This window comes from Martes martes, assembly GCF_963455335.1.
Source record: "Martes martes genome assembly, chromosome: 15".
NCBI lineage: Eukaryota > Metazoa > Chordata > Mammalia > Carnivora > Mustelidae > Martes > Martes martes.
In genome coordinates this window covers 11,982,909-11,993,358 of record NC_137903.1, presented here as the reverse complement: position 1 = coordinate 11,993,358, position 10,450 = coordinate 11,982,909, and the positions used below count along the sequence as shown (strand labels likewise).

Sequence of the window (10,450 nt, the reverse complement as noted above, 5' to 3'; positions counted from 1 at the left end):
AGTGGAAACGATGGCTCAATTTAGCACTATTGGAGGCCACTGGTAACCTTAGCAAGAGGGCAAATGAAGTGGGTTCAAGAGAATGGACAAGAGAAGTAGCAGCTGGCAAGTAGACAAAAGCTTCAAGGCTAAAGGGATATAGAATCAAGAAAGGGTTATTTTTAAAAATATTTTATTTATTTGAGAGAGAGAGAGAGAGAGTGAGCACACGGTGGGGCAGCGGGGTAGGGAGAAAGAATCTGAAACAGACTCCACACTGAGGACAGAGCCTGACATGGGCCTTGATCTCATGACCCTGAGATCATGACCCCGAGATCATGACCTGAGCTGAAACCAAAACTCAACACTTAACCGACTGAGCCACCCAGTGAGTACCAAAATTTGGTTCTGGTAACGTACCTAAAACATATTTTGAAATAGCCCTATTACGTGAGACTTAATTAATAAAACATTTTTTGTTCATATTCTTAAATACTTTTATATCACTTCAGTACTACTGACATTCCAAACTCTTAAATCTTCCAGTGAAGTTGATCAAAGACTCTGGTTTCACGTCCCCTACTGAGCCACAGAAACGCGTCTGTATCTGTAATTTTAAGCCTGGTGGTGTGGCAGAACAGGGTTTTCCAGCTATTGCCGTCTCGAGGACAGGACCGCGGTCAGCACGCTGCTGTCGGCCAGGATCACCTCCCCGGGGCTTCACCTCCTTCAAACAAGGCTCAGCCCCAGCTCATCGCTCCACCTCCCTGTCCACTCGGTTGCCTAATTCTGCAGCTAAAACAGACATCATCGAGGAGATAAAGCCAAGAGGAGGAAAAATCATGTTGACTCACTACTATGTGCTCTGGTACTTTGCGCAGAGCAGGCACTCAAATTTATTAAATAAGTGGCTAGCATTTTCTAGACAAAGTGAAAGTGATAAGCAAAGGGCCAAAAAGATAGGTTTGAAAAGAACAGGGTAGTGGCAGCTTCCTCTCCAGACTTCTGACGCTGACAACCCCTAAAAACCGGAGTTTTGTGACAGATGACCTAGTATCTACAGACACAGTCAGATAGAAAGTCAGGTGCTACGTGCAGACTCTCCAGCCGAAATGCCTTCTCTCTGCTTGTTCTGCTTGTTCTGCTCACAGCTTCTGCAGCAGCGGACCAGATGTGTTGCCGTTACTAATTCTAATGCAAGCCTTCCTAGGATTTACCTGCATAATTAAGAACTATTTTCAACAGTCACAGGTGAACCTAGAAATGGCCAACAGGCAACCTACACCATGCATGAGTCCCAGGGAGCAGAGCCGGCAGTAAGTATCCCTTGACCTGTGTGTCTTCTTTTTGCTGCAACAAACAACAAGGTTCACAATCACTTCTGTGACCATTGGTCATATATCCAGTTAATGGCCATCATCTGCAGGCAAAATACTGATCATTCCTTAAAGGATGTCTTTTGGATTAGGTTTCTGCACCCTCTTGAAAAGCAACACCACTCTTAAGATGTCTGAGAAGGTTTTGGTATTTTAGCTGAACCTCAATTTAAGAAAGAAAGCAATTTATCACAAACAGATTAGGGGTGAAGGACTCCTTCCTTAATAATTACTTACTAGAGAGTTCCTTTAAATAGTGAATACCTTTAAAAATTAACAAGGCAGGAAACAACAAATGTTGGCAAGGATGTGGAGAAAGGGGAACCCTCCTACACTGTTGGTGGGAATGCAAGCTGGTATAGCCACTCTGGAAAACAGTATGGAGGTTCCTCAAAAAGTTAAAAATAGAGCTACCCTACAACCCAGCAATTGCACTACTGGGTATTTACCCCAAAGATACAGATGTAGTGAAAAGAAGGGGCACACGAACCCCAATGTTCATAGCAGCAATGTCCGTAACAGCTGAACTCTGGAAGGAGCCAAGACGCCCTTTAACACGTGAATGGATAAAGAAGATGTGGTTCATATACACAATGGACTATTACTCAGCCATCAGAAAGAATGAATACCCACCATTTGCAGCCACATGGATGGAACTGGAGGGTATCACGCTAAGTAAAATAAGTCAAGCAGAGAAAGTCAATTATCCTATGGTTTCACTCATATATGGAACATAAGGAATAGCATGGAGGACATTAGGGGAAGGAAGAGAAACCTGAAGGGGGCGGAAACCAGAGAGGGAGACAAACCAGGAGAGACTATGGACTCCAGGAAACAAACTGAGGGTTTCAAGGGGAGGGGGGCCAGAGAATGGGGTTGCCGGGTGATGGGTATTAAGGAGGACACATGTTGTGATGAGCCCTGGATGTTATACCCAACTAACGAGTCACTGGAAACTACACCAAAAACTAATGATGTACTGTATATAGTGGCTAACTTAACATAATAAAAATAAAATTTTTTTAAAAATTACATAACCTTGAAAAAAAAATAGTGAATACCTTTAAAGCAGCAAACTCCAAGCTTTTCTGTGACTATTTCTACTCATCTGAAACTTCCAAAAACAGTCTGGGGATTTGTCTTTGCACCAGTGATTGCCAACTCTTCCAAAATGGACAGGGGCTATGGGACAAAATGTGGTTATTAGTCTCTGACCTACTTTTCAGCCTTTTGTCATGGACCCACTGAAAAAACCTTGTCCTTTAGAGCATGTATGCTCGCAGAAAAAATAAATAAATAAAATACAAGCTAAAGTAACTATTGTTAATTAAAGCTAAAATTAGAAGCAACTGGACTCTGCATGGTCCTAACAACACTAGGTATTATTTATTTAAGTATATGCTAGGCATTGTTCTAAGTCCTTTATAAGGGAGAGTAACTCTACGATACAGATATTAGACTTCTCTCCATTTTACAACTGAATAGGCACTTTACACAGCTACTAAGGGTGGAAAGAAAAGATAGAACATTCTGAACTGCCACAGTTCATTAAGATATCGAGTCCAGTACAGAAATATGGCTCATGTATTTATCCCTTTAAGTTAGGTATACGAATACATATACTGAAAACATCAGTTTTGACGGCATGCTGTCTTTAATCTGCTTTGACAATTTCCTACCCATTTAAGAACAGTTTTGTTGTGTTCTCACACACAGCATATACTTTCATGGTTTTGCATATGCCGTTGCCTCTGCCTGGAATGTCCTTCCTTTTCTATTTATTAAAATTCCACTTGTCTTTGAAGCATGACTCTAAATTCCACGTCATTTCTGAAGATTTTCCCCTTATTGGTCTTTATTTATCACTACCAAGTGGGAAAGTGCTGTTAGGACAGGGCCCCAAATAAAGAGATTTAGCCAGTAGACTAGGAATTAGTAAAAGGCATTCCAGGCAAAAGGACACACACAGAGATGGGAAATGGTACATGGGAAATTGCACAAGAAACCCCAAATGGTTAGGTTGCAAAGGACTTTGCTGGATTGGTTGAAGAGGAGACTGGACAGGTAGGCTGAACCAAACTAGGCTAAAGGGTTCACATTTTCTCCCATTAGTGATGGTGAGCCAAGAAAAGATTTTAAGGGGAAGATGAACATCTTAATACATTGTACATGAAGGAAAAAAACCCTATGAAAATGTGGGGACTGCTTCAGATGAAACTCTGGAGGCCATTATAGTAACTGACATCAAAGGCAGTCAAGTCATCTGTAAAAGGGGAGACCCAGGACCCGTCAGCGGTAAGGGCGGGATGTCATGCTAGGCCAGTGAAGACAGCAGACCGTGTGCTGGAGGGGCTGACTAGCATGGCTCTCGGGTTCTGGTTTAGGTTACCAGTATACTTTGCTCATCCTAATCCTTCAGGCAGAAAGTACTGTAGGAAGGCCAGGTCTGGGAGTGGGCAGTGAAATGTAGGCCTGGGGACAGAGGACCTGATACTCTGATGGAACGCTCGAGAGACCCGACTACGCAGCGGGAATGGAGGTCTAGAGGTGAAAAGGTTGGATGCTCATCTCGTTCGTGTTCTCTGAATCCAGCGGATTAGACAAGAAGAGCGCCAAGTGTGGAAGCTTGGGCTCGGGACGTCTATGAAGGAAGCCGAGGAGGAACGCTGGTGAAAGACCCGTCACTAAGAGAAAGAACCAGAGAGCGGGAGGGCAAGTCAGAGGAGCAATTTTAGTAAAAAGAGAAATGTTTTATAGCAGCAGAAATGCAGCAGAGTGACACGGTAGCTAAGACACGACACGACACTGAGAAGTTAGGTTTGGTCAGAAGGGGCAACAGTGTATCAGGGAAATGATGGTAGTGTGGGGGGCAGAGGTGGGGCGGGGGTTGCTCCCTCCTTCAGAAATCATGACTTTTTTTTTTAAGACCCCACAGTAACTAGCAGTAATGGGAGGGAACGAGCTCCTCAAGGGAAAGTTGGGGGTTGTTTTGACTTTTTGTCTATTTGTGGCTTTGTTTTTTAAACAGAAAGCTCGAGGACCATTTTAGATTTGGCAGAAGGAGTGAAGGAAGGGAAGTACTTCAACATACAGGAAACAGGATAGTTGCGCGTTCGAGGTCTGAACCGTGAGGGATGCTCAGACCACGGGCAGTTACCTAAGGGTCCAGTTTTCTTCAGCTCTCTGTGAGAATGTCCCATAGCGCACGCTTCAGGTATCCCCGAAGCAAATGAATACATAAGACAGTATCAGTTCATGGTATTTATTACTGGGGTTGTTTACAGAAAAAGTCTTCTTTCCCACCGTTAATTTAGGCATAAGAATAAGGTGTTTGTGTCTCATGTGACCTCCTATTTGAACTTTTATTTAAAAAAATCATAAAACTGTCTATATCTGGGAAGATATTAATATCAATTTTTTAAAAAGTGAGGCGGGTTGGAGATAGCAGTTTTGTTTCATCCCTTAGTAACTACGACCAAACAAGGTATAGTACTTGGCAGGGTTCCCGCCACAGATGCATTTGGCTCCCGGCTGCAGCTCACAGAGTGGTTGGAAGGGGATGCAAAGGCTTTTAGCTCCCATGGATGGAGCACCAGGTTCAAGATCTTGATCCCTGCAATTAAAGACAGGTAAGAATTCAATTTATTTATGCTGTATATTCCCATTCATTGTTACTGTCACAAGTTTGATCTGTTAACCATATTTACCTAGCAGTGGTCTTTTTGATCCAGTCTTCACAGTCAATTTCCCCACAGAATGGAATCTGAGCAATCTAACAGAAAAGGAACAATATTCAGTATTTTAAACTCCTGTTCTTATAAAAGGAACACCTGAATGGTCTATTAAACTGACAAGCAAAAAGGACAGGTCTCCCAGCCTTTTTCAGGCCCCAGTACCTTCAAGGAACACTGCTCAGAGCTGCAAGCTGTTTTTCCCGGATCCCAAACCCACATACCACAAAACATCAAGACAAAACAAAAACATCTTTGTAGTATACTTCAGTGTCCAAATACACTAGCTACAACACAGTGCCTGAAGAGAAGGAAGGAAGAGTAAGCAGCCTGAGTCCAGACTCCAGCTGTACCTCCCCCTCATTTCAAATCTGACCACCACCTGCTCTGCCTAGGTAAACGGTTATGAGGAGGACAGAGAGGAGAAGACAAATAGTAAACTGATTTTTACAGTTGTTAACAATAACCATTAACAAAAGGTCAGCCTCACTTTATGACACACTGTTATAGGTAAGTGAATCATTTTTAAAGTCCACACAGTATGTGAAAGTCAAATCTCATTTTGTATTAGAAAAAACAACTTCTCAAATTTTCTTTCATGGGCCATATACAATAACGGGCAAAATCAAGATAGCTGGGACTTTACCTTAATTTTGAAATTCACTGCCTGTTTGAAAATCCCTAGTTTTGAGTTTTCTTTTGTAAAATGTGTGTTGGACTAGACAAGAATTAAGATTTCTTTCAGTTGTAAATCCTAAACTTTCATATCATGTCTATTTCAAAATGAGATTTGTATGCAATAACAATTATGTTAACAGTCCTACAGAAAATTCCTGGAAATCAAGATTAGCAGTGGGGAGATCAAAAGCGTGCATAATCCCACCCATGCGTTAGAAATGCCAGTTTAAAAAGTTAAGAGGCTATCCAGCTTCCTCATCAACTTCTGATCAATCATTTCGAGCCACACATTCCATACTCAAACTGAGACCCTCCTGCAAACACTAAGGCACTCAGAATTTGGCTAAATAGACTTCAACAGTGTTCTCTAAGAAGTAAGGTGCAAGTACATTGACATTGGGAAATTACAAAAAGAACAAGTAATTGATCAGGTGAACATTCTTCCAGGGTGAGGAAGAATTAGTTATCTGTCTCTTACGTTCATTCAGTACAATGTATCAGCCAAATTCCCAAAACTGATAAACTGTAATTTTGACAACCTGCCTCAAGACAAAAAAGTGATAAACTGGTAGGAAAATCCCGGGGGGTGGGCGGGAGTGGTGGATGAGCGAAGGTGAAAGGTTTGTTAGTAATATGTATCTTGAAAAATTTTAATAGAAACTGTAAGAAAACAGAAGCAAAAATAAACCTAAAGATACAAGAGCTGAAATAACCCGGTTACCCCCGTGGATTGAAACTTGGTAAATCATTAGCATCGGTACAAAGAGAAAGCATGGAAAGAATGTACATTCATAAAAGTACTGTTTAAAATTCATTACAAAAAAATGGGAGGAAAACCACGGTCACTGTGAAATGGTAAAAATATTAAGACGTAATTACAAAGACTGTCTGTAGGTAAAAAATTTAAATTTGGTTTCTTAGAAAATTTTACTTTTAACCCCCACACAGCTTTATTTTCCTAACTTTAACAAATTTTACAGTAAATGGTTTTATTTTTCCCTAAGAAAAAAATTACTGAGCCTTGAGAAGGTATTTCTAAAATAATAATTTTTATTTTTTTAATTTTTTAGAATATTTTGATATATTTGAGAGAGAGACAGAGCATGAGTGGGAGCAAGGGCAGAGGGAGAAACAGGTTGCCCACTGAGCAGGGAACTCGATGTGGGGCTCAATCCCAGGACCCCGAGAGATCATGACCTGAGCTGAAGGTAGATGCTTCACTCACTGAGCCACGCAGGCATCCCTAAAATGATTTTTAAAACTCAAAATGGAATAGTGTGAAAAAGTTCAACTGAAGTTATTTAGACTCATAAATAACAGTTTTGTAAAACCCATGTTTTAATTCCTTGTAGCTTCAAAGTAAAGTGCAGGTGATAAGACCTAAAATGTCTGATTATTTACACATGTAATTCATTAATATGAAAATATAACACATAGTTTTAGTTTTAGGCTGTTCATTCAACCACGGAAAGGTCTTTTTTTATTTTATTTATTATTATTATTATATTATTATTATTATATTTTATTATTATTTTTTATTATTATTTATTTTATTTTTATTATCTCTATATATATGCTATATATATATATGCTATAAAAAGATACAATTTTTTGCAATATATGGTATTTTGAATTCTGTAGCAGAAAATGCTAATGATGACAAATACCAATAATCATATCAATCAAAAATAGTGCTCAATTGGTTAGTAATACATGTCAATAATAAAAAAAATTATATATAAATAACATCTATTTTTCATTTAATTAACATTGTCCCTTTGGAAAAATTTACTCAAGTTCTGTGAATCTGATACAGTTGTTTTTTTTTAATTTTACCAACAAAGAAGAGTAGAAAATCAAACTTTCACCTACATACAAGTTCCAAAGATCCCTTTCTCCTTCTCCCCACCTAGTAAATACAGTTTTGTTTACAAGAGCCTCAAAGGTTGCTTGCTGGTCAGTCACCACATTGAAGTGAGACGGGGGTGGAGCTGGCGCTGGCTCCCGGATGCAAGAAACACAACCTCCTCTAATCTCCACGCGCTCTTTGGACATACAGCGAATATACTACCTACTGGCTGCTCTAGAAAGATGTTGAAATCTCTGACCTAATATCAGAATAAAAGATGCGACTCTACTGAGACCTGCTGAGGTTCATTTCTTTGAAAGCAATGGATTATCTCATAGTTACTCTATTGATTTATTAACTCTTATGTAAATATCTTTACCAGTCTGTACTGCAAAAGTGACTACCATACTTCTGTAATAAATGAAATTTAAAAATTCAGTAATAGAAAAATAAAATAATCTTAAATTACAGTGAAAGGAAAAAAAAAAAAACACTGCATCAGATAGATGGCTATCCACTTCTCTAGACTTCTACTGGAAGTACGTAGTCTAAGTCAAGTGACAAATTATGGAAACCAGAAAGATTGGAAGATGACAAAGGCAATACACCAAGAATAGAAAGCTAAATACTGAAGAATTATGGATCTGAAGGGGATTTTAAGATTATCTTGTACTCATTTTACACATTAGTAAACTGAGAGCCAAAGAGATTAACACTGTCCCAGCTGACGCAGTAAGAGACATATTAAGAGGTTATGACCCTAACCAATTAAAATTTTGCCTTACTCTCTCAGCATGGATTAAAAATAAAGAGGGGTGCCTGCAGGCTCCGTCACTGAAGCACATGATTCTTAATCTTGGGGGTGTGAGTTTGAGCCCCACACTAGGTGTAGAGATTACTTAAAAATAAAATCTTTAAAAAAAAAATAAAATTAAAAAATTAAAGCAAGCGAACAAAAAAATACAGAGGAAAGTGCATTAAAATGAGTCAGGAGAGAGATCTAAATTCTAGGACCAAGTCCGCCCCTGTAGAGGTCAGGGTAATTCATTTAGACTCTGGCCTGTGGTTTCCTCATTTATAACCTGAGAACACAGGACTAGTTGTATAATCAAGCATGGATACCAGAATACTAAAGTTCATAAGTGATTCATTACAGTAATTAATAATTTTGCAAATCAGGACCTCCTCACTATGAAAATTACAAGTTTCGACTAGAACATCTGCATACTCACAACACATAAAACCGATAAAAGTCTTAAAGAACCACTAAAGTACCTAGTTAGAAAGACCTGGGTTTTTTAAAGGAGAATGAAGTACCCACTCATTCTAAAAAACAGGCTTAGACACGAGCAGTACTCTCCCTCTTATTATTCAGAAAAGTTCAGTCAATTAAGATCAGGGGAAATACACACACACACACACACACACAGGTCAGAGAACTGAAATTTCTGACATGGACTTTTAACCTTATCTTAGGAATATACACATTACATTACATTACATTGCAACATTGCTTACTTTAGGAATCTAATTCAAGCTGAAAAACAAAATGAAAAATTTCAGTAATTAAAATAGAATTAATGTTGTTTAGTCTGCATTTCAAGCATGAGAAAAAGCTTTTACAATCAGTTCACAGTGTAATCCAAAAGTGATAAAATGCTGTAATGCTTTAGGAAAGCCAGTGAAAAGCAGAGGATAGAATGCGGAGTAATATATAATCCTGTCACATGACTGGCCTTAAAAAAGGGATTAATATCATGCATGAGTCTTAAAATACCACAGCTGAAACATTTTTACATTCAAAACTTTTCAGAAGTCTCTTACCTTCCCAGAATCTAGCATCTTCTGAAAGTCTTCCATTGTATTAGCCACAACCATATGAGTCTTAAGGTCTTCGGAAGCCCTATCACAATATAATGGCAAAAGAATATAAATTTTTTCTTACTAATATGACAAAGTTTAAAAAAAAAAAGTAAAATTTAACAAAAGAGCAATAACCTCGAAGTGAGAACATCTCAGTGTGAACCTCCTCACACATCACTGGATTAACACTAGATGAAGGGGAATTTGCTGAGCACACAACAGGCAATAATTACTTTTGTTATTGCCATTAAAACTCTCCAGAACAACATCCTAGGCCTGGCTATACCACTTAGCACCTATGAGAGTCTGCGTTATTTTTAAAACCTCTTTGGTCCTAGTTTTCCTTTCTACAAAACTGGAAAAATACTCAAGTAAGTCTAACTGCCGTACAGACTGTTGTGAGAATCAAACGGAAAGGCAGGAAAATGTTATAAAAAAGGAAAAACCACAAATACACATTATTTGAGCTATTTTCATATACTTCTTTTCTAAGAACTTCGGGTTTTAGAAATGGAAGTAAGTATCACTCCCTTTTACATTCAAAGTCACACATTACAGGAGGATGATTCACGGGTGGTGACCAAGAAAGAGAAGGCATATTTTTCTTTTATGAATCTGAGGACTAAGACCATGTGACTGTGCCAGTAACTGCTAGCTCTCCACCAAACCCCTCTTCTGACCTTTTCACAGTCTGACAGGCCCACGTGAGTAAGTCACAGCCTGTGAGATCCAGGAAAATATGTAAGGGTTAAGCCTAAGGATGGGGCAAAAATACACCTTTATGAAACCGACATTATTAACACATTCACTGAATAAAAATGTCAATGCTAAAACTGCTTTTTAGCCACAAAAGCAGTGGTTTTCCAATCAGAGGATGCACGTGAATCACACAGAGAACATTTTTACACCACAGATGACCAGAACCAATCTTAAAACCAATGGATCAGAAACTCCAGGTGTGATGCTCCGGTATG

General features: G+C 39.0%; 1 protein-coding gene across 1 annotated transcript in view; it reads right to left on the bottom strand.

Annotated features, from left to right (window-relative positions):
- Nucleotides 1-4,603: 4,603 nt before the first annotated feature.
- EPRS1 (glutamyl-prolyl-tRNA synthetase 1) overlaps nt 4,604-10,450 on the bottom strand; it is a 66,061-nt gene continuing 60,214 nt past the window's right edge. Inside the window, exons 30-32 of the mRNA XM_080824021.1 lie at nt 9,438-9,516; nt 5,063-5,127; nt 4,604-4,968 (exon numbers count right to left, since the gene is read on the bottom strand). Of these exons, the coding sequence (XP_080680147.1) occupies nt 4,818-4,968; nt 5,063-5,127; nt 9,438-9,516 (295 nt within the window). The 3' untranslated portion in view covers nt 4,604-4,817. The remainder of the gene's footprint in view (nt 4,969-5,062; nt 5,128-9,437; nt 9,517-10,450) is intronic.